Source organism: Stegostoma tigrinum, chromosome 14 (assembly GCF_030684315.1).
Source record: "Stegostoma tigrinum isolate sSteTig4 chromosome 14, sSteTig4.hap1, whole genome shotgun sequence".
Classification (NCBI taxonomy): Eukaryota; Metazoa; Chordata; class Chondrichthyes; order Orectolobiformes; family Stegostomatidae; genus Stegostoma; species Stegostoma tigrinum.
The window spans coordinates 9,322,387-9,347,615 of NC_081367.1; the positions used below are offsets into that span (position 1 = coordinate 9,322,387).

The following is a 25,229-nucleotide window of genomic DNA, read 5'->3' on the forward strand; positions in this document are numbered from 1 at the left end:
AACCTGGGTCTCTGGCACTGTGAGGCAGCTGTAACCCCTGGGTTGGGTCTCTGGCATTGTGCTGCCCTATTGTGCTTGCTTCGGCCAGATAGATTCCCTCACATGGCAGACAGAATTAACTTTGTCTCCCACCAGAGAAAGGTATTAAACTTGTCCCCCATCCCAAACCTCTAGCCTGAAAACAAAAAAAATGCTGGAGATCACAGCAGGTCATGCAGCATGCATGGAGCGAAAGCAAACTAACATTTTGAGTTTAGATGACTCTTCATCAAACCTCTACTGATGTTGCGATATCACCGAACCCAGTCCAACCCATCCCCATCGCAGGCTGCCTGTCACCGCATCCTCCTCTATTTTCCCAACCCATCCTATGGTCTGCAGGTTCTACTGATAGTCTTCCTTACTGCCAAATTTCCCTGACCTATATGCCGACCTTCCAGCTGTATCTGTCCACAACCCCACTCACTGTGCGTGCCCCATATCTTTCTCAAAGCACGATTCCTATTTCCTCGAAGCAAAACACTCCTCACCTATCTGACACCTGCGGCCTGTGAATCCTGCACGACATGAACACGTGTAAGATGGGTTTCCGGTGATGCAATCGTCAATGCACCTTCCATCATTGAGACACGGTCGCAGGTTCAAGCACACTGAAGCTACAGACAGAGAGAGAGTTTGAGAGAAAGGTTTGAGGTCAAACAACAGCAGCTATTGTCAATAACTTACCCAAACAATAGCTGAAATTGGTGGAAAAACTCAGCAGGTCTGTCAACACCTGTGGAGAGAAATCAGAGTTAATGTTTCACGTCCAGTGATCATTCGTCATTAACTTACTGATTGAGCTCATCCCTTTGATGTACTAATTCTGACCCTCTCCTAATTCTTCCTATTCAAATTCCTGTGAAGTTCCAGGAATGTGTTTCTCTGATCCGAAGCTCTTAATGCTTTATAGGCTGCTCTTGAAAGCATGACGGTGATGCTGATGGCTGAGGTAATGACAAAATAATCTATTGTCAATGATGTTGATAGAGGGATAAACATGAGGCAGAGTATTAGGGAAGTGGGAGAGACAGTGGCTCAGTGGTTAGCACTGCTGTCTCATAGCATCTGGGACCCAGGTTTGATGCCACCTTTGGGTGACTGTCTGTGTGGAGTTTGCATGTTCTCCCCGTGTCTGTGTGGGTTTCCTCCAGTTTCCTTCCACGGTCCAAAGGTATGCAGGTTAACTGAACTGGCCATGGGAAATTGCCCATTGTGTCCAGGGATGTGCAGGCGGGGTGGATCAGCCATGGGGAAGTACAAGGCTACAGGGATAGGGTGGGGGTGTGGGTCTGGGCGGGATGCCCTTCAGAGAGTCAGCGTGGACTCAATGGGCCGAGTGGCCTGCTCCTATGATTCCAAATGTCCTATTCAACCTCAAAATTACACTGTCACTTTCATTCTCCTCGGTTTCATCTCCATCAATGTAGCACTGCACTAGACTATTAGCTGGGTGTAGGCACTTGAACCTCTAACCTTCAGACAGACAAATGAGAGTGCTGCCACTGAGCAATGGGTGGAGACACTATCTCACTACTGTTTGCCCGAGTACAGCGAGGCTGAAGCCTACCTGAATTGTTGCAGCCCCCAACTTCCACTTGTGCGTCGTGGATCTGGAATACCCAACGTCCGGGAACGCCAACATTCGTTGTCGTCTCGACATCCACGATGTCATCTGTGCGTGATCCGGGAATGTTGAAGTAGCGTTTCCCATCTCCAGCGTTGAAACCTGCCTGAAGGCATGTGACACACACACACATAGGTAGCAGAAGGAGGAAATTGTTGGGCTCTGCAAAGGTGATTTAAGGGCAGTAAGGTCCCTCAGAGGAGGGTCAGGAAATCACTTGACTGTTCAAGGCAACATAATGAAGCTCAAGCTTCATTCAGTCTTCACAGGCATGCTGGAATATCAATGGAGAGGAACTTTCCGTCCTTACCTTGATTGGGCTCTACTCAGGTGATTTGTAAGCCTGCATCAATACCCTGGCTCAGATCAACTAACAAACTTGGTATCTTCCTTTCTATGGCTTAGGGGCACACTATACAGTACATTCAGAAATAGAGGCAACAAAATTGTGACCTCCATATTGATACAAACATGGTAAATGTCTATTACTGTTTGTCAGACTAGACATTTTGAGCAAAGCATTACTTGGGAATGAATTTTCCCATTCACCACTAGCAGTGAGGTCAAGGCATGTGTGCACAATCAGACTGGCTCTACCTGGGCAGCAATGCCACCAAGACCGGCGAAGTCCCCTCCGCTGCTGGCATGCATCCCCGTCGTCCAGGTGATATTTTCATAGTTGAAGATGGTGTAGGATAATTCTCCATCTGTGACCAAGACAATCTGGAAAGTGTTCACCTTGGGAAATAGAAGAAACCGTGCTGTCATTATAGTGAGCAGCCAAGTATCTCACAGTGTGATAATATCTCTCAGGGCTCTACAGTAAGCACAGATATCCCACAGTGTCCCATGCTGGAAACTGATATCCTATAGGGTTACTCTCCGAACACTGAACACCAATATCCCACAAGGTCCCATTCTAAACAGTGATATCCCACAGACTCCCACACTGATATCCCACAAGGTCCACACTGATATCCCACAGGGTCCCACACTGATATCCCACAGGGTCCCACACTGATATCCCACAGGGTCCCACACTGAACACTGATAATCCACAGGGTCCCACACTGATATCCCACAAGGTCCACACTGATATCCCACAGACTCCCACACTGATATCCCACAAGGTCCACACTGATATCCCACAGACTCCCACACTGATATCCCATAAGGTCCACACTGATATCCCACAGGGTCCCACACTGAACACTGATAACCCACAGGGTCCCACACTAATATCCCACAGGGTCCCACACTGATATCCCACAGGGTCCCACACTGAACACTGATAACCCACAGGGTCCCACACTGATATCCCACAGACTCCCACACTGATATCCCACAAGGTCCACACTGATTTCCCACAGGGTCCCACACTGAACACTGATAACACACAGGGTCCCACACTGATAACCCACAGGGTCCCACATTGATATCCCACAGGGTCCCACATTGATATCCCACAGGGTCCCACATTGATATCCCACAGGGTTTAACACGGATATCTATAGGGTCCCACACTGATATCCCACAGGGCCCCACACTGAACACTGATAACCCACAGGGTCCCACACTAATATCCCACAGGGTCCCACACTGATATCCCACAGGGTCCCACACTGAACACTGATAATCCACAGGGTCCCACACTGATATCCCACAGACTCCCACACTGATATCCCACAAGGTCCACACTGATATCCCACAGGGTCCCACACTGATATCCCACAGGGTCCCACATTGATATCCCACAGGGTCTCACATTGATATTCCACAGGGTTCCACGCTGAGCAGTGACATTCCACAGGGTCCCACATTGATATCCCACAGGGTCTCACACTGATATCCCCCAGGGTGCCACACTGATATTCATTCACAGGGTCGCACTCTGATATCCCACAGGGTCCCACACTGATATTCATTCACAGGGTCACACAATGATATCCCACAGGTTCCCACATTGATATCCACAGGGTCCCGCCCTGTACACTGATATCCCACAAGGTCTCACATTGAAATCCCAAAGGGTCCCACACTGAACAGTGACATTCCGCAGGGTCCCACACTGATAGCCCACAGGGTCTCACACTGAACACCAATATCCCACAAGATCCCATACTAAACAATGATATTCCACAGGGTCCCACAGTGAACACAGATTCCTACAGGAAATGCTGATATCCGATCGGGTCTCTCCCTGCTGAGATGGGTCTGTGTATGATTGGCAGTTTCCTGTAATGAGGATGGGTACGACACTCGATGAGGCACAATGACTCAGGTAAGGTTTGTCAGACAACGCACTCATCAGAACATGACGGGGTCGGAGGGGTTTGAGGTACACTAAGCAAGATTCGGAGATGGGTATTGCATCATGCTTTTATTCAGAATCAAGCCATGTGGCTGCTCTGACAGTATAGATAGAGAGCAAAGACTTTTCAACGTGTGCCCGCTGACAAAGGATCAATTCTTTAACCCCTACCGGTGAGAATGTGCTTCCTCCAAAGAATGTCACTTTGTACCAGGTGGCCACAAGTGCCCACTTGGTGTTGAATTCCTCAAGCTCCGGAAAGTACCTCCTGATATCTTCTGTTGTACTCTGCAGTATGGCAGGGTCTTTCGTCTCCCTGTAGAAGACATCACCAGCTCGCCGGTTGTCCACATCTGCCCAGAACGCTGCCACTACCCGTCGGTCGTTAGAGATGGGAAATGCCACTGGAGTGAACTGTGAAACCTCTTTCAGGAATGATATAATCCCATTGTTATTCACCTGGTGGGAAACAAAATTGACAATGTTTTACCTTCTTGGTGAAAGAAGGGAATTATTAGAAAACGTCAGATTTTCAAAGTAGCAACATCCTCTAAGGAGAAGGCCTGTCAACTGCTTAAGGCCTAATTATTGCTTCTTCTTGAAATACTTTGATGCACAAGGATTCTTCCTATCTAGTCCTTAACACAGCTCACAACCAAAGCAACTTCACTGCTACTTATTCTCATTGAACTCTGTCAGGACCTGAGTCCATGTCGCTTGGCCTAGGATTTCCTGCTGCTGAGCTCTGTGCCAGGCTGATTTCAGGAGATTTGTTGTTGAGAGCACTGAAAGGATAATGAAACAAAGCTTCAAACTGATCTCCCTTTTCATCCTGCAAATTCCATACCATGAGAATCCGAATCATCACTTTTTAATGGTGAGCTGCTTTGTGCTTAACATGGCCAGGGCCCAGACTTTCTGACTGGTGGATTGCTGCAGCTGAAATGTAGACAGGGCTTTGTGTGTCTGGACAGTGCCAGTACAGCTGACTCAGAGGGAATTGTCTGGGGGAGTTGAACTTTCCGATGGGCGAATTGGCCAATTCTGAATTAGAGCTGGAGAGTTTGGAGACCTGGATGGTTACTGAAGAAATGTTAAAGGGATTTAAAACCTGCTTGACTGCTAGCTCACTGTAAAACTGAACCCCTGTCTCCATCCCTGCATGGACCCATGTCAGTCAGACCCCCACCCACCCATAATGCCAAATCACAAATATACTGACAATCAACCCCCAATCTGCTCCAAGCCATGAGCCCACCACAGCTGACACCACCCCAATTTGCTAAAGAGGACCCCCTGACCTCCAATCCCCCTGAACTGGAAAGCCCTCAGTGACTTAGCTCATGACCTCCCTCCCCCCAACTCAGACACCAAAACCACCACACTCCGTACCTGACCAGCCATTCAACCCGAATCTCATCTCCTGAGCCCCTATGGAGCTAAAGCTGCCTGGCTCCCCAGCCCTACTCCTGCCCTGATGTGACCACCCCACGATCTACCTTAAGGCCTCACTCACCTATTTGGCACCCTACAAACTAATACATTGGGCACCTGTCCACCCACCCACATGGCACCCCACACCCACCTGGTACCTTAGCTCCACACACACCTTGAACTCCAGCTGACCACCGCACCCACATGCCACCCCATGCCTACCTGTCAGTCTGTCCCCCAGACGGACCTAGCAACACACTCTCCCCCGCTACCCCACAATCACCAGGCACCCTATTCTCTTTCCCATCTAGCACCCTTATCCCTGCCGCACTGCTCTTCTTTCAGAGGTTGTCAAAGTGGCCTAAAGGTATTTAAATGACAGCACACTGCACCCACTGTTTTAAATATGGGTGTAGTTTAGATGCGCTTCCACTGTGCAGCCAGCTGTCTGGATTCCTGGACCTGACGACATTGGTAGAGCTGGGAAGACTCCTGGCACACGCATTTGCCTAAGAAGTTCCTCCAAATGTAAATTGGCAGCTTTCAGCCTGATTTGGATTTGAAACAGGGATTCCTATTTCTTGGATTTGCATGAGCTAGATTGGAAGATTCAACCCAAGGTCATTTGAGGTTTCCTGGAAAAGAATCACTGGCAACAGGTCAAGGCATTGTTCCCTCTTTATATATTTTTTATTTGCTCTTTCATGGCAAGTGGGCATCACTGGTTAGGCCAGTTCCCTTATAGCCCTTGAGCTGAGTGCTTTACAAACACAGCCACTCCAAGATTCCTTGCATGGTGATCCATGTTGGCAAATGTACATGGCATTGACTTCCAGTTTTAGAGATTGCTGCTGCACACAGGTATCAGAGGCCCACGCAGCCAGAATGAAAATCTGAGGGAACGCTGGTTAAAAGTCAACCACGTAGCTGTGGGTATGGAGTCACGTGTAGGCCACACCAGGTTAGGATGGCAGAATTCCTTCCCTAAAGGACATTAGTGAGCCACTTGGGTTTTTGTTTTAAATAACAATCTCTAATAGTTTCATTCTCACCATGGCTAAAAACAGCTTTACAATCTCGGGTTTTATTAGTTGAGCTCAAATTTTCATCGCTGTCAGGACGGGACTTGAACCCTCATCACCAGAACATTAGCCTGGCCGTCCAGTTACTGTGCCACATCTTCTCCTGGGCAACAGAAGTATGCTGGTGGAAGCAGGTCTCTGAACTTCAACTAAGAGCCAAGACACTTCAACCACTGAAGGATGCACAGCCGCCTAAGATCCAGATGGACAGAAGAATCTAATTTAAGGGTTATTAGTTTTGGAAACCAAATGTCATAGAGAGAAAGCAAGTGTACTTTTGCAATGCCTTACTCCAAGAGTCTTCAATCTATATCTTCACCTCACTCACTTTGTGGTGCCATCCAACTCGTCAATGCCGACCAGATATCTTAAATAAGTCTAGCCCCATTTGCCAGCATTTGGCCCATATTCCTCAAAACACGTCCAATTCATATACCTAGCCAGATGCCTTTTAAATGCTCTAATTGTACCAGCCTCCCTGACTTTTCTGGCAGCTCATTCCGTACACGCACCACCCATTGTGTGAAAAAGTTGCCCCTTAGGTCTCCTTTAAATATTTTCCCTCTCACTTTAGAACGATGCCCTCTCATTTCTGACTCCCCCATCCTGGACAAAGGACCTTGCCTATTTACCCTATCCCTGCCCCTCATGAGTTTATAACTTCTATGTGGCCACCCCTCAGACTTCAAAGCTCCAGGGAAAACTGCCCCAGCCTATTCAGCATCTCCCTATAACTCAAACTCTCTAACACAGGCAATATCCTTGCAAATCTATTTTTGAACCCTTTCAAGTTTCGCAACATCCTTCCGACAGCAGGGAGACCAGAATTGTACACAGTGTTCCAAAAGTGGCCTAACCAATGTCCTGTACAGCTGCAAGACGATCTTTACCACATTATCACATTGCTCCTCGTTGGGACAGTGCCCCACTTAAATTGGCTGCTGTATTTCCGATATGACAACAGTGACTTTAAAATTACCCCAACTGCTTGGGGGCATCTTGTGGTGTGTGATAGGAACGTAAGTCTTTCTTTCTCTGAAGATCCAACTTTGGATGGATATCGGTGTTGATTTGAAAGAGTACAAGCAAGGCTAAGGCTTAGAATACTCACTGGAATTTAGAAGAATGAGAGGAGAACTAATTGAGGCACATAAAATGTTAAAGGGGATTAACAAATTAGACATAGATAGGATGTTTCCTCATGTGGGGTAATCTAGAATGAGAGTAAATAGTTTTAGGTCAAGGAGTGGAAGATTTAAAACAGAGATGAGGAGGAATTATTCTTCTCAAAGGGTCGTGAATCTGTGGAATTCATTGCTCCACAGCGTGGTCGATACTGGGACACTGAGTAAGTTTAAAGAGGAGATGGACAATTTCTTATTGGAAAAGTTGGGGAGAGTGGGAGGAAAGTGGACTAAAGGCCAAGATATGATCAGCCATGGTCGTATTACACCATAAGACGATACGAAACAGGAACAGGGCTAGGCCATTTAGCCCCTTGAGCCTGCTCTATCATTTTGATTGGTTCATGGCTGCTCTGATGCTCATTAAGCCCACTTTTCCTTCCTTTTCCCTATAACACTGGGTTCCACAGCTGCTCAGGAATCTGACTGTTTATCTATCTATCTATCTATCTCAGTCTTAAACTAACTGCTGTGGCATGCAGTTCCAAAGATTCACAAGTTCCTGAAAGAAGAAATTCCTCCTCATCTCAGTCTTATTCGCACACTATGTCCTTTGATCCTAGACCCCATCATGGGCGGAAACATCCCTGTCAAGCCCCTTAAGAACCCTATAAGTTTCAGCGAGATCACCTTTCATTCTTCTAAATTCCAATGAGTCGTGTCCCAACCAATTTAACCTATGCTCCTAAGACAATCCTGCCATATTGGGGTTCATCCTGATGAACCTTCTCCGAACTGCCTCCAATGAAATAATAGCTTTCCTTAAATAAGGGTGCCAAAACTGCTCACCGTCCTCCAGATGTGGTCTCACCAGCACCTTGTTCAGTTGCAGTAAGACTTCCCTTCTTTTATTCTCAAATCTCTTGAAATAAGGGCCAACATTCCATTAGCCATCTGCTTCCCTGCTGCCCCTGGGTGCCAGCTTTCCATGTTCAGTGCAAAAGTATCTCTCAGTCACTTTGCATTGTTGCTTCCTGCAGTTCTCTGCATTTAAATAATGTGTGTTCTTTTCTTCTCTCTTCCAAATGAACAACTTTACATCTTGCCCCACATTATACCCCACTTTCCATCTTTTTGTCCACTTACTTAAACTACCAGAATCTCTCTGTAATCTGTTTCTATCCCCTTCGCAACTTGCCTTTCCACCTCTTCATGCTCAGGGGACTGATAGGCTAAATCCTGCTCCCAGTTCTTGTGTTAAATAACCTTTTAAACTCAGCATTGACTTTGAAACTGACTCCACCATGTCAGCAAATGTTCAGAGTCATCTACCTGACATTAATGGCCTTATGTAGTCACTGTTTATTTAGTTGGGGACAATACATCACCCCAATTTGGAATTCTATTGCCACATTTCTGAAAATATCCTGCCATGAGCACTCAGAATTGCTATTGGGAAAAGCCATTCCATGAGTTTGAGAGCAAAATCCAACTCACGATTACTTGCAGAGGACATATATTGGCAGGCTTTAGTCGGGAAGCCAAGGCGAAGTCCGCACTGCAGTGCTAAATCCAAGGATGGTGCTACAGTGTTCACATGGAGGGAAATTATGGCAAAACCCAAAGGGAGACTGTGGCGAAACTAAGTTATATTCACATGAAGCATGACTGGTCTGGCTGCACACTACCATCTAGCACAGGGCAGAATAGCAATCATTCTCTAAAGGATAAACTTCAGACAGTGGTTTTGGGACAGTTTTGTGCTTGTAAACCATCGCTTTTCACTGGCTTTAGCATCCTGAATTCAAACCAAAGAAGCAACACCCGCTCATAATGACAGCAACCATTTATATTTCTGTAGAGTTTGTACAGGTTGCTGTACAAGACAACGATAAAACCAAAGTTTGGAATCGAGCCAGGTTTTCCAATGACCATTAAAAGAGTCAGTAGCAGCAAGGTCAGCACAAACCAGAACTAAGTTCTTCAATTAATTTAAGCTCAGTAAGGTTTGGGAGAACTGCAGTTTAATTTATTTTGTGAGCCCAGCAGACTCACTTCCCACCAGCAACCTGGCACACTCTACTCTCGTTAATAAAATGTGAGGCTGGATGAACACAGCAGGCCCAGCAGCATCTCAGGAGCACAAAAGCTGACGTTTCGGGCCTAGACCCTTCATCAGAGAGGGGGATGGGGAGAGGGTTCTGGAATAAATAGGGAGAGAGGGGGAGGCGGACCGAAGATGGAGAGAAAAGAAGATAGGTGGAGAGGAGAGTATAGGTGGGGAGGTAGGGAGGGGATAGGTCAGTCCAGGGAAGACAGACAGGTCAAGGAGGTGGGATGAGGTTAGTAGATACGAAATGGAGGTGCGGCTTGGGGTGGGAGGAAGGGATGGGTGAGAAGAAGAACAGGTTAGGGAGGCAGAGACAGGCTGGGCTGGTTTTGGGATGCAGTGGGGGGAGGGGAAGAGCTGGGCTGGTTGTGTGGTTCAGTGGGGGGAGGGGACAAACTGGGCTGGTTTTGGGATGCAGTGGGGGAAGGGGAGATTTTGAAGCTGGTGAAGTCCACATTGATGTCATAGGGCTGCAGGGTTCCCAAGCGGAATATGAGTTGCTGTTCCTGCAACCTTCGGGTGGCATCATTGTGGCACTGCAGGAGGCCCATGATGGACATGTCATCTAAAGAATGGGAGGGGGAGTGGAAATGGTTTGTGACTGGGAGGTGCAGTTGTTTGTTGCGAACTGAGCGGTGGTGTTCTGCAAAGCGGTCTCCAAGCCTCCGCTTAGTTTCCTCAATGCAGAGGAAGCCACACCGGGTACAATGGGTACAGTATACCACATTGGCAGATGTGCAGGTGAACCTCTGCTTAATATGGAAAGTCATCTTGGGGCCTGGGATAGGGGTGAGGGAGGAGGTGTGGGGGCAAGTGTAGTACTTCCTGCGGTTGCAGGGGAAGGTGCCGGGTGTGGTGGGGTTGGAGGGCAGTGTGGAGCGAACAAGGGAATCACGGAGAGAGTGGTCTCTCCGGAAAGCAGACAAGGGTGGGGATGGAAAAATGTCTTGGGTGGTGGGGTCGGATTGTAGATGGCGGAAGTGTCGGAGGTTGATGCGTTGTATCCGGAGGTTGGTGGGGTGGTGTGTGAGAACGAGGGGGATCCTCTTCCCCCACCGCATCCCAAAAACAGCCCACTTCGTCCCCTCCCCCCACTGCACCACACAACCAGCCCAGCTCTTCCCCTCCACCCACTGCATCCCAAAACCAGTCCAGCCTGTCTCTGCCTCCCTAACCTGTTCTTCTTCTCACCCATCCCTTCCTCCCACCCCAAGCCGCACCTCCATCTCCTACCTACTAACTTCATCCCACCTCCTTGACCTGTCTGTCTTCCCTGGACTGACCTATCCCCTCCCTACCTCCCCACCTATGCTCTCCTCTCCACCTATCTTCTTTTCTCTCCATCTTCGGTCCGCCTCCCCCTCTCTCCCTATTTATTCCAGAACCCTTACCCCATCCCCCTCTCTGATGAAGGGTCTACGCCCGAAATGTCAGCTTTTGTGCTCCTAGATGCTGCTTGGCCTGCTGTGTTCATCCAGCCTCACATTTTATTATCTTGGATTCTCCAGCATCTGCAGTTCCCATTTTCACTCACACTCTACTCTCGTTGTTGGATGAGACTGGGTTAGGGTTAGCTTGGGCCCCAGTGCTAAGCTGCCTCTCTGTCTGCGGGTGGCCACTGTTCTTCAGTGCTTTGGAATAAAGTCAAGGCAGTGGTTAGGTTTCTCCTTAACGACGGCAGAGTAGCAGCGGCGGAGGATGGTTGGCGGTGGGGTGCTGGCCTGGGGAGAAGGCTGAAAGAAGCAAACTCAGTGGAACATCTGTAATCTGCTCATCAACTGGCCTCTTCAATTCAGCATGTGTCAGGGTTGGGGGGGGCGTTGTGGTGGGGGTGTGCTGCTGGCTCACAGTGACTCACTTGGTCAGCGATGGAAGAGGTGAAGCCAATAGCGTCATGACTTCTGCACTGCATGGTATATCTGATAGCGATGGTCAAGATGTGATGCTGAACAAAGGAATCCTTCTGAGATCTGACTGGCTGCTCTGAGGTCTATTAACCCTATCAGAGAAAAGGGGCCTTCAATTTAAGTAATATTGTTCTCTAAATTTTTCTATTGTAGAATCCAACATTATTACGGTATCTTTATCTGTGTAAGTTGTAAAGACCACTTTTGCTTTTTGGACTGGGGGCTTAGACATGGGAAAAAGACCCTGCTTTAAACCAAGGTAACTGTGGAAAATGACATTGCAGAGTTTTAAAAAAAAATTATGATTTACTGGAACTCACTGTGCGTTGTATTTACCACGTTGCCTTAAACAAGCTGAGGGGATGGATGTTTGACATCCCAGCTCCATGGATGCATGTGTCCAGGATGCACAGTTTTGCCCAATGTCAGACATTTTATTGATTTTTCATCTAGCACCAGTTGTGTGTCATCAGTAATACACAGCATAGTAACGCCATCTTGATTGGTTCCTGAGCAAGTGGCTACAGCTTTCTCTTTGAGCAATACGGCACAAATATTTAGCCAGTGAAGGAGAAAATCTCTTTCTCTCTCTCTCTCCGTTTTCTGCTTTGAATGGAGAAGTAAAAGTTCATTCTAAGCCGAAAGTTACATTGTCTCTCTCTCTCTCTGTAAATTCTATTCTTGAAAGGATAAAAAGGATAAATCACTTTCAGAGACACGGAACATAGAAGATAGAACAATACAGCGCAGAACAGGCCCTTCGGCCCTCAATGTTGTGCCGACCTGTGAACTAATCTAAGCCCCTCCCCCATTACTATCCCGTCATCATCCATATGCTTATCCAAGGACTGTTTAAATGCCCCTAATGTGGCTGAGTTAACTAATTGGCAGGCAGGGCGTTCCACGTCCTTACCACTCTCTGAGTAAAGAACCTGCCTCTGACATCTGTCTTAAATCTATCACCCCTCAATTTGCAGCTATGCCCCCTCATACAAGCTGAAGTCATCATCCTCGGAAAAAGACTGTCACTGTCCACCCTATCCAATCCTCTGAACATCTCGTATGTCTCTATTAATTCCCCTCTTAGCCTCCTAGGAAAGGGCATGTTCTCAACTGGTGAATGAAAGGTGTATCTGCAACCTCATGTCTTCATCAAAGACTCAAAGAGGATTAGAGGGGTACTGAAGGAAAACATCTCATTGATGCTAGAATACAGTGGATGCTATGCCACCGAATATATTCAAGGGTCGGTTAGATGATTTTTACTCAACAAGAGTGTCAAAGATGGCAGACAGTAAAGTGGCGTTGAAACAACAATTAGTTCAGCCATGAATTTATTGAATATTAGAGCAGCCATGACAGTCCAAATGATCAGCTTCCTCTCCTCATTCTCTTGACTTGTTGAAGAGGGAACTTTCTGTGCCCTCAGGTCCTTAGTTTCAGGCTTGGGACATTATAGCATAAAGGATCATTTAGACCCTAGGAACAGAGCCCTTAGACCCTTCGGCCCTACAAAAAGGAAGACTTGTATTTGTAATAACAACTTGTTATGACCTCAGGATGTTCCCAAAGTGCTTTGCAGCCAATGCAATACTTTTGAACTGAGTCACTTAATAAATGCATCAGCCAATTTGGACATGGAAAGGGTCCACAAACGAGAACACAATTCCGCCTGAGGTAATAATCCAGCATTCCTGTCCTGAGAACTGGCCTGCCACCACAAGATGGCACTGCAGACCAGGGCTGCTTTCTATGCACTGAATGACCCCCTGCAAAGGCCATGAGGGGGTTTTAGTAAACCAGGCAAGCTGACAGAGGGTATCAGAAAGTGGATTCATCAGAGATAGCTCAGGAGCCACAGAATGAGTTGAATCAAGTTTCTGAGACCACCTTTGATCCGCAAGGCCAGGGTTCAAATCACATCTACTTCAGTGGTGTCATATTCAGGCAGGGTGACTAAAAATACCCAGAGTTAGCAAGTAAGATATGAATGTATCAATGAAAAGAACTGTGTGTGAAATGGTAATGGACTGAGGAGTTTTCATGGGCTTGATGCCCAACATGCTGAGCCAAAGACATAATGATCTCCACAAAGTCAAGTTAGCTTCATGGTGTAAGCTGATAAAATGGAACCCTCAAACTGGCCAGTGTGAGAGGACTGAAGTTTGACTGCTGCATCCAAAGTGGTTAGTGAAGCACTAAAGGAGATTCATTTGTTCAGGGGGAGTACCAAGGGAAGGCACAAGTTTCTCCCACAGCGGCCAATTTAGAAAAGTGGGAGAAATGCAAGCTGAAGATCTGCAAAATGAAATGAGACAACAGCATACAGAGACAAACTCAGATGGGAAATGCAGGGTCAAACTGTGCTCAACTCAATGCTGATGAGGGACTCAGTATTAAAGTGCAATGAGGGAGAGTGGGAAACTCAGTTAAACTGATGAGGCAGGGGAGGTGTGGTTAAAACATGGCCAGGGTGAACTGACATGAGGTCAAATTGATACATCTCTGTTGAGGGGGTGCGGTTTACTTGATGCAGGAGTAAACTAATGCGGGGAGGGGGGGGAATTTGGGTCATTTTTCCAGATCAGAAAGGCCATGATTGGCACAATAGCTAGAGGCTGTGACAATGGCATTGTTGACAGAAATGAATGGTGGGTCTAGATTCTGTTCACTGGATCTAAAATGGTCTGAATCAACCCTGTTGTCTGACTACATCACTGGAAGATAACCTTTCTTTGAAACATGATTAAGAAAGAGAAGAATTTGATTTTTGAAGATCCTATTGTGAAAGGGACCTCATGCTGACCAGGATAATGATTACATTTCCACATCCTGTTTCAGTCCTGAAATGCACACACTCTCACTGACAACGGCCTGTGAGGTGCAGCAGTCTCCCCACACTTTGCCGAGGGGCAATTCTTTATGAACTCAAATGGGCTATTTGACCACAGAGTGACCAAATTTGTCTTTGTGGCACTTGGAGATACTCTGTGCCACGTACATAACAGCAGACAGCAGACAGGAGTGATCATGGAGGGATCCTGTTACAGCTTCCATCGTGGACCCTGCAAAATGTTACATGTTCCTTTTGTTAATCTATTCGTGAAATCCCTAAAAGAAAGGAAATGCGTCTGGTGTGGGGAAAAGTATCACAGAATTACTATGATGCAAAAGGGGGCCGTACAGCTCTATCATGTCAGCACTAGCTCCTTGAATGAGCAACTCATTTAGTGCCATTCTCCTCCTAACCCTCAACTCTGTTGCTTTTAATTAACAGTCTATTCTTCTTTCAAATGCCTCCTTTGAACTGGTGTCTACAACAATCCTGAGCATTACATTCTAGGCCTTAACCACTTTCTGTGTAAAAATGCTTCCTCTCTAATTGCATTTACTTCGTCTGGCAATTACCTTAAATCTGTAGCCTCTTGATCATGATCCTTTCACAAGGCCGAACATTTTATCCCTATCTGCTGTGTCCAGGCACATCACGATTTTGAATATCTCAATCAGATCTCCTCTCAGGCTTTTGTTCTCCAATGCAAAGTGTCCTAACTTCTCTAATTCATTTCTACAATTGTAGTTCTTTGTCCCCAGAGCTATTCTCTTCAATCTTTTCTGTATCCTCTTCAACTCCTCCCTATCACTGTCAGGAAAGGTATGTGGAGAGAATAAAGAGGTGAAAAAGGTATTAGAGAAATTCTTGGTTCCAGAATAACAGTTTATTCTTGGTAATGATACAGCTGTAATGCTTACTGTTGTTGAAAAGCCAGTCGAAAATCAGACAACTGAGGTGTTACATGCATATGAGTGAGTGCCAGAAGCCTATAGACAATGTTTTAAGAATCTAAGGAGGGAACTTAGTCAAATGTACACAGAGTTTAAAAGGATCAAACAAAATATTTTTGATAGGCGGATAAGGGCTTTGAGAATAGATCAAACATATGACGCTCTTAGAGAAACAATTATTTTAGAGAAGTTCAAAAATTCGCTTCCTGAAGTAATGAGAACTCATGTTGAAAAGCAGAGAGTTAAGATTGCAAGATTAGCAGCAGAAATGGCATATGATTATGAGTTGGTTCATAAATCAAAGTTTGGCTTCTGACATCAATTTCAATCTGTAAGGGATAGAAACTGCGGAAAAGAGCAATCCTCAGGCGGGAAGGGAAAAGGAAAGCTCATTGAAGATAGTAAAGATAGTTTACAGTAGGATAAAATGGAAACCCATGAGGGGAAAAGAAATACAAATGCTCAGGTGTTTTCACTGCAATAACGTAGGCCACATGAAGTCGCAGTGATAAAAGCACTTGGAAGACAGATGTGGAAAAACAGGATAAGCCAATGAGTTTTGTTGAAGTGGTAAAGAAAGGCCCAGTGGAAGCTAAAAAGCTGCAAACGAATGTACAGCCTGGTCAGGGGCTGGTTGGGAAGAAAGCGACAGATCTCTTTAAAGAATTTACTGACATGGGTAAGTTTTACTCATGTATGCCAGCACGGCTGTGTAAAGAAATTAAGATTTTAAGAGATACTGGAGGAAGTCAATCTTTGATGGCAAGAGATAAAGGTATATATAATTCAGACAGAGTATTACCAGAAAAAGTTGTAATATGTGGAATTCATGGTGAGTAGAGCTGTGTTCAATTATATAAAGTGTAGTTGGAGAGTCCAGTGAAAAGGTGTTAGGAGTATGAGAGAAATTCTCAGTTCCCGAAGGACAGTTTATTCTCGTTAATGATATAGCTGTAATGCCCACTGTTGTTGAAAAGCCAGTTGAAAATCAGGCAACTGAGGTGTTACGAGAAGCATATCCCGGGGTTTTTCCTGACTGTGCGTATCACAAAGCCACAGGTAGAAACAAGAGGAAAAAATTGGAGGATTAAAAAAAAGTAAGTTGAAGTTCAATTATCAGAGACTATGTTTGATCAAATGGTTGAGAAAAAAAAACAAGAACAGGTGAATGACAAAGTAGACACTTTGAGTTCAGAGAAATTAACTGAATTACAACAGAAAGATGAAACACTAAAGCAGTTGCATCAAAAAGCGCACAAAGGAGAAGAATCTGAGTCTCTCAGGGCATTACTAACTTAAAAATGATGTTTTGGTGTGGAAATGGAGACCATCACATATGCAGGCAGTAGAGAAATGGGCAGAGGATCATCAAGTTATGTTATTGGTGGATTATAGATGGGAGGTGTTGCAGGTAGCATGTGAATCACCAGTAGCTTGTCACTTGGTAGCAAGGAAAACTCCAGCCAAAGCATAATAATATTTTTATTGGTCTGGACTGCATAAGGATGTTGGTTAAATTTTGCCTGACATGTCATGCATGTTAGGTAATGGGAAAACCTCAGACAATGATAAAACCAGCATCCTTAATACCCATTCCTACATTTGAGGAATCTTTTACAAATCTTAATTGATTGTGTAGAACCATTCCCTCAACCAAAAAGTGGGAATCAGCATTTGTTCACCAAAATGTCTATTAGATTTCCAGAGACCGTCCATTATGCAGGATCATGCCTGAAAGGATTGCAGAAGAGTTACTGAAATTATTTACGAGATACAGACTATCCACAGAGATACAATGAGATCATGGATCAAATTTTACATCCAAATTATTCAGGGAACTTATGGATAGTTTAGGAATAAAACAGTTCAACTCCATGCCATAACCATTCAGAATCGCAGGGAGATTTGGAACGGTGGCATGAAACTTTAAAGACCATGCTGAGAGCCTATAGTTAAGACTATCCAGAGGACTGAGATAAAGGAATTCTATTTGTACTTTTTGCATTTAGGAATGTACCGAATGAAGCAATTGAATTCAGTCTGTTTGAATTCATTTTTGGACATGAGGTGAGAAGACCACAGAAGTTAATTAAGGAGAAATTGGTAAATCAGCGTTCTCAGACCACATTTTTGGCTTTATGTGAAATTTTAGGGCAAGACTAAATAGAGCAGGTGAGTTGGATAGACAGCATTTGAAAGTAGCACGGCATGGCCTGCTCCATAATACTTGGTAGGCCTCAGCTAGAGCACTGTGTGCAGTTATTGGTGTCACACTTTAGGAAGGATGTGAGTGCATTGGAGACAGTGCAGCGGATATTTACATGAACGGGTGCAGAAATGTGGAAAGATTAGACAAAGAGGGGACTGTAAGATTGGAGGGCTGAAGGGCCTGTTCCTGTGCTGTAATTTTCTTTGTTCTTTGTTCTTTTGTAATGAGGTCAGCCAGGTGGACCTCAAAGAATAGATGTTCCCTGATTGGGACAGCTAATCTCGTCCAGTCAGCTAGCCCTGGCTGACACATATAAACAGGAGTGCCAGAGGCTCTGCTTACTCTGAGACCAGGCTCTGAGGGAGCTGGATCAGTCTCCATGTATAAACAAACGGTGACTAGGTGATCAGATGCTGGCCTCTGTGGAGTTATTTCAGGGACTACTTTCCTCAGAGAGGTGAAGACTGATGACATTTGATACAGGTTTTCAAAATCATGAGGGTCAAAAGGGTGGAGATGAGACAGTGCAGAATCAAGAAGATTTGCAAAAGAAGGAAAAATGGTGAGAGAAGAGCAGAGCGGAGTGCTTTCTAGAGTAGAGCGGTAGGGCATTGAGTGGAGTAGGGGCTAGACTGGGGAAGCAGAGCACAGAGTGGACTGAGGTTTGGAGAGGGAAGTAGGATGCAGAGCAGGATCTGGGCTGGTGCAGCACAGCGCAGAGTCAAGTGAGGGTTAGAGTAGACAGTTGGGTGCAGAATGGAGTAGGGTCTGGAGTGGAGCAGTAGGGCATGGAGTGGACTGGGGGCTAGAGTGGGGAAGTAGGGCACAGAATGAACAAGTGGCCAGATTTCCAAATACAGGTGTGACGTGCGCGTTCCTTGGGCATATGACCCAGTGGCAACATTGTGCATGCACCCATAGGCAGACTGTGTACCAATGTCCTGATTCCAGCACAGATGTGACATTGGTGGTACAGACCACCCGGCACAATACTGTGGCAGGAGATACACAAACAGAAAAGTAAATGGCAAACCTTCCCCATCACTCTTCGCCACACTTTAACTCCCCCCTTTAACTTGCTTAATGCAAATTTCATCTTGAACGTTTCTCTGTTCTGATGAAAGGCTATTGATGTGCAACATTAGCTCTGTTTCTCTCTCTACTGCTGCTACCACAGCTGTTGTGTTTCTCCAGCAGTTTCTGCTTTTATCCTGAGGATCCCATTCCTAATTTGAAGACAACCCCTACTACCTTGAACCAGAGCAATCACTAGAAAGCATTTCCTTCATAAATGTTAAAATGAAAATGTCAAACAGCCAGCAGCTCTCAATTTGGAGACTCTGTAGTAAATTAGAAAGCTCAGCATAGGGTTAAGCCCACTGAATGGAGTTTAATATCTAGTAACTCTAATCGCCTATTGCAGCCAAGAAAAGCTTCCCCTATAGATGTTAATTCCTGGCTTGTAAAAACACATCTTGAAAACACTTCAAACATGTACAGGAAGGAGAAAGAGGGGAAGGATGGGGCCTGCGCCAAGACACACCAAGCACAGCAGGATGCTGTGAACAAGGAGAGCCACTGACAGGGCACCTTTTATAGGCAACTGCTTTCTTAGCCCAGGCCAGGAAACAATCACTTTCTTCATCAATAAGCGTTTTTTCTCCTCCATTTCTATCTGAAGTCTGCTTCAACACAATCTAGCACCTCTTGCTGGTCAAGGACTGTGACACATGAGCACCCCAGAAACAGCTGAGGCTTTAGCAGAAGCTGTAGTCCAGTTGGGAGCCCAACCAGTCTTAGAGTCAGAAGGCTCTGGGCTCAAGCTCCACACCAGGCAGCTGAGCATGTGAACCAAAGCTAACACTCCAGTGCAGCAGTGAGGCAGTGCAGCACAGTTGGAGATGCCATTGTGCAGGTAAGACATCAAACCAAGGCTCCACCTGCCTTTTCACATGAACATAAACAACTGTGCCAAGGGATCTTTATGAAAAAGAACACAGAAGGGAAATCTCCCTGGTGCTGAGCTCAATGGTTATTCCTCAATAAACGTTGTTATTACCTTGCTGTTTGTAAATTGGCTGCTGTATTTCCCACAACAATGATTTCATAAGTACTTAACTAGCTGTAAATTGCTCTGAGGCATTCTGAAAGACACAGAATGAACACGAGCCCTTCCCTTTCTTCAGTGTTACTGTCTTGTGGCCTTGACTGCAGGAATGGAAATAAATACCAATTTCAAAAGATCAGTTCAAGAAGGCGACCAACCACCGCCAACTTCTCAAGGGCAATTAGGGATGGGCAATAAAATGCTGGGCTTGCCAATGATGCCCACAAAAATATCCCGCTCACTCACAAACAATGTTGCTGCACTGATTTTGAGCAGGGCATTCTCCCGGTAGAGTGGATCGTCAAACTCCTCACCAGTTGTATCAACTCGTAACAAAAAAGACAAAGCTCTCAAATACCAATAAAATGCATGAGGAATGCTGCACACCCTCATTAATTTGAAGGGATATCTGGGAAGAGCATTGGCCCATTAGGCCAAATAACAGTTTCTCAATGTAACACTACTCATTGATTCAGCTAAAGTCCCAGAGAATTTGGGCCCTAAGTCAATTTTCTGACCATTTAACAGGGCAAACTGGTGCTGTACACACTATTTTGAAATACTCGTATGTCTACTGCATATAACCAGGATGGCTGACAGGTCCATGACATACTGACAGATTCTGAATGATATGAAGACATTAGCTAAAAGAAATTGTGCAAAACATTGGCACTTTTGTGCTATATAGGGTGACATGCAGGTACCTATGAGAAAACTTTTTTTCCGCAGAAGAACCCTCTACAAGTCTGTCAAAGGTAGTCACAGAGTCATACAACATTGAAACAGAGCCTTTGGTCCAACCAGTCCATGCTGACTGATAATCCCAAACTGAACTAGTACCACCTGCTAGTGCTTGGCCCATATCCCTCCAAACATTTCTTATTCATGTATTTATCCGAATGTCTTTTAAATGTTGTAACTGTACCGCCATCCACCACTTTCTCTGAACGAGCATTCCATACATGAACCACTCTCCATGTAAAAAAGCTGGGCATGTGGAATGTGCTGCCGGCTGTGGTAGTGGAGTCAGATACTTTAGAGATTGGAGTGGAGTACACCCTCGGGAAAAAGCCTTTGCCATTCGCCTGTCATGATTTTACAAACATGTATAAGATCACCCCTCAACCTTCTACACTCCAGTGAAAGAAGTCCTGGTCTATCCAGCCTCACCCTGTAACATACCCCAACTCATATATTCAAAGGCGTGAGCAATGAAGGCATGCATGTTAAATGCCCATTTCGCCAGCCTGTCAACATGTGATGCAAACTTCAAAACATTATGCACCTGAACCCTTAGGTCTCTCTGTTCTATAAAACTGCCCAAGGCCCTACTTTTAATTGTATAAGTCCTGTCCTGGTTTGTTTTACAAAAATGCAAACCTCATATTCATTCGTATTAAACTCCCTCTGCCATTCCTCCACCCATTGATCCAATTGATCAAGATAGCAGGGGTGACAAGTGATGCCCTCCATGTAACTTTTGTCCAGTGTGCAATCGCCAAAGTTGTACTTGGTCTAGGCACTGTTAACAAAAATCAATGAAAATTAAATCCCTCCTACCCCCCACCACCCAACCCAATGGTGCATTGCTAGGATTCACAGTGACTCAGCAGCTGACCTCACTATCATCTATTCCCTCTGCAGCTAATTAACTTTTGCCTTTCAGATTGCCCACTAAGCCTGTGGCTTTGCAGAATGCCTCAGTAAGTTGACTGTTCCACAGAAAAAATAAGAAGATTGACATAATAAAATGTGAGGCTGGATGAACACAGCAGGCCAAGCAGCATCTCAGGAGCACAAAAGCTGACGTTTCGGGCCTAGACCCTTCATCAGAGAGCTCTCTGATGAAGGGTCTAGGCCCGAAACGTCAGCTTTTGTGCTCCTGAGATGCTGCTTGGCCTGCTGTGTTCATCCAGCCTCACATTTTATTATCTTGGAATCTCCAGCATCTGCAGTTCCCATTATCTCAGAAGATTGACATGGTGGCTCAGCAGTTAGCACCACTGCCTCTAAGAACCAGGGACCCAGATTCGATCTCAGCCTCCGGTGACTGTCTGTGTGGAGTTTGCACAATCTCCCTGTGTCTGCGTGGGTTTCCTCTGGGGCTCTGATTTCCTCCCACAGTCTAAAGAACTGCAGGCTAGGTGGATTGGCCATAATAAATTGCCCATAGTGTCCAGAGATGCTTAGGATAAGTCGGTTATAAGTCGGTTAGATCTGGGAAAGGTAGGGAAATGGATCTGGGAGTGATGGTCTTCAGAGGGGCAGTGTGGACTTGTTAGGCCAAATGGCCTCTTTCCATGCTGTAGGGATTCTAAGACTTCATTGAATCACTTGATGGTTCAGATGAACCATACTGAAGTCATTGTTCTATCAATTAAAATAGACTGTCTGCTTTCTGCAATGTGTAGTGGGTTGATGAAATGTCACAGATTTCCACTAAGAGGTTCAGACAATTTGAAAGTAAAACGAGAGCCAGGTCTCCCACCTAGAAGCTGGACTGTCATGACCACCGCAGTATGGTCACTATCTTCAGTGCAGCTAACATTGCCATGTGTGTTAGAAAGGAGGCACTCAGTTCAGCAGCTGCTTGTTCTTAGCACCAAGATCAGCAATGGAAGAGTAACAAGACTAAACCTATGTTGGAAACAACAACTTGGCCTAGAGAGTGAACGATACACGGAGAGAGAGAGAGAGAGTGCACAAATGTGAACAAAACAGACAGACAGAACAAGACAAAAGACTAAAACAAAAGATTTGGAGTGCAAGACAGATTGGGACAGGAGAGTGAAAAATACAAGAGAGAAGCAGTGAAAGAATCAGAAACAGAGTAGAAGAGAGGGTGTATGTTTATGATGTGAGAAAGGAACTTTCAAATCCGATCCTTCTCCTGCTAATTTTCCAAAGTGCTACAATTTCATTGCACCAATAATTTGCCATGGCCTCCACCCATCCATCTGACACTACAGCTGTCTGACGGCTCAGTGGATAACTGAATTAAGGCAGCAGTTTTGCTTGCTGGCCTACACACAGTAAATTACATTTAGCTGGGGCGGGGGGGGGGGGCACATAGAGATATGACACTAGCTCAATGCAGCAGGGTGTGGAAAATAGAGTGGGGAGGGGGACGGAGGCAGGAAATCACTGAGCTTCCTGCTTATCCCTCTCTAGTGCCTCCTACTGGAGTGTCAAATCTATGCCATCTTGCCAGCATTTCCCCTTCCAACCCCACACCATGCAGTCTACATTCTGGTCTCATGCATCAAAACAGCCAAATGAGCCACTAGGCTCCGGTCAGCTCCAATCCAGGAGGGATGCAGGAAAAACCTGCTGCAGGACAGCGAATTCCTGCAGGCCGCTGCTGACCCCAGCATCTGGAGACAGACTAAACTTCTGGAAACTTCCCGTAACTTAGCAAACAGAGACTGCATGCTCTGAAGGTGTCCGACTGCCCTCAGAGAGACTGCTGCTATCTCCTTGGGCCACATCACAGCAGGGTAAACCGCGGCACTGGGTGCCTTGATCTGTTGGAACGAGCGGCGTCAGCCAGCACTGGCATGCAGGAAACACAACACTTCCCCGCTTCCTGACCGCGAGAACCACACCAAAGCCTGAGCCAGAACGGGTAAATCCATTGACAGCTCCGAGCAAAAACAAATGCACATCTGTTCCGAGCAGATTGGACATGGGCTCTTGGCACAAGGGCTGCATCACAAGCTACACCAGCTGGGAGACTGCACAGCACATGTCAAGGAGCTGCCCCTTAATGTTTTCTCTGTAAACCTTTGAGCAACTTTCTTTTCCATTGGAGAAAAGTTTCTGTTTCTGTGTTACTGAAATCATAGGCCAGCAGTAATAAGCAACTTTCGGTGTTACTTTTACACAGCACCACCCCCCCCCCCCCCCCCCCCCAGCCACCCCGAGTATTGATGACAGGCTGCTAGCTCTCGTGGTTACACCATATTTCAATGTTGCGTGCTTCGTAAGAATTGTCCCTTCTAACCAGTTCAGACTCTTGTCTCCAGCAATCATCCTTTCTGCTTATGCTAGCATGATACAGTGTCAAAGTTCACTCCGCCTACAAAAAGATTGCATTTCATGACCTCAGAACATTTTAGAGTCAATGAAGTGGGCTAAGGGTAAACGATGTTGCAATGCACGATATATGATAGATAATTTGCACAGGAAGTACGCAACAAGATCAATGTCTAGATCATCTGTTTTACTTCAGAGTTCACAGGGAAATATGTTGGTCAGAGCACTGGGGAAAACTCCTCTGCTGTGTTCTGGTCCTGAAAATCACTTGGTGAAGGATGACACTGGAACCAATCATTGTGCAACTTTACTTATTTACAGTGTTAAACATTACTAACATTCACCTCCTAATTCTACCACACATGTTTTGGAAAGTGTTTCCTTTTATTATTTTGAAATGCAAATGAAAATAAACAAATCAAACCAAATGAACCAAACTGAAGAGAGAGAGTCTCTTGAAGAGGCACTGCAGCAAAAATCAAAAGTGTATGAGGATCTCCCAAAATTGAATTAAAATGTTGTTTTGGGTGGAGCTAATGCACTCCAGTTCCTGATCTGCTGCTAGTTGCAGTCGATTTTAAGCGTGCTAGTGGATTGTATACATTCTGTCCAAGTAAACTCAGGCATGGATGCAACTTCAGGAGAGAAGTAGGCATAGGAATCTACAAGGTCCTCCAAACCCATTGTTATAGATCCACAGAGACGTACAGCATGGAAATAGATCCTTCAGTCCAACTAGTCCATATTGACCGGATATCCTAAATTAATCTAGTGCCATTTGCCAGTACGTGTCCCATGTCCCTCTAAGCCCTTCCCATTCACATAGCCAACCTTTTAAATGCTGTAATTGTACCAGCCTCCACCACACCCTCTGGTAGTTCATTCCATACATGCACCACCCTCTGCGTGAAAAGGTGTCTTTGTAATCTTTCCCCTCTCACCTTAAATCTATGCTGTCTAGTTTTGGACTCCCTTACTCTGGGAAAAAGACTTTGTCTATTCACCCTATCCCTGCCCCTCATGATTTTATAAACTTCTGTCAGGTCAAACCTCATCCTCTGATGCTCCAGGGAAAATAGTCCCAGCCTATTCAGCCTCTCCCTATAGCGAAAACCCTCTTGACTGTTAATGGCCAAGCCCAGATGGAGGCCAAAGAGGAGGACCTAGGATTTGAGAGTTTCCTTTCTCAGTGGGTGACATACAATGGGAATAAAACAGGAATTGAAATAAATCATCAGACCCCACCAATAGACCCTGCTCCACCATTCAATAAGATCATGGCTGATCTCTGTGTTTTAAATTCCTCATTCCCATCTACCCCTTATAATCTTCAATTCCCCACTACCAATCTATTTACTTCTGTCTCAAAAAAAATATTTAAAGTCCCTGCCTTCACGACCTTCGGAGGCACAAAATTCCAAAGTTGCACAGCAATCAAAGAGAAAACATTTCCCATTC

At 45.6% G+C, this 25,229-nt stretch overlaps 1 protein-coding gene across 2 annotated transcripts in view; it reads right to left on the minus strand.

The window, feature by feature from the left end:
- sned1 (sushi, nidogen and EGF-like domains 1) overlaps window positions 1–25,229 on the minus strand; it is a 140,590-nt gene that overhangs the window by 85,859 nt on the left and 29,502 nt on the right. For both annotated transcript variants that reach the window (XM_048542142.2, XM_048542141.2), the window contains exons 2-5: window positions 4,149–4,436; window positions 2,264–2,404; window positions 1,610–1,772; window positions 531–656 (exon numbers count right to left, since the gene is read on the minus strand). In XM_048542142.2, the coding sequence (XP_048398099.1) occupies window positions 531–656; window positions 1,610–1,772; window positions 2,264–2,404; window positions 4,149–4,436 (718 nt within the window). The remainder of the gene's footprint in view (window positions 1–530; window positions 657–1,609; window positions 1,773–2,263; window positions 2,405–4,148; window positions 4,437–25,229) is intronic.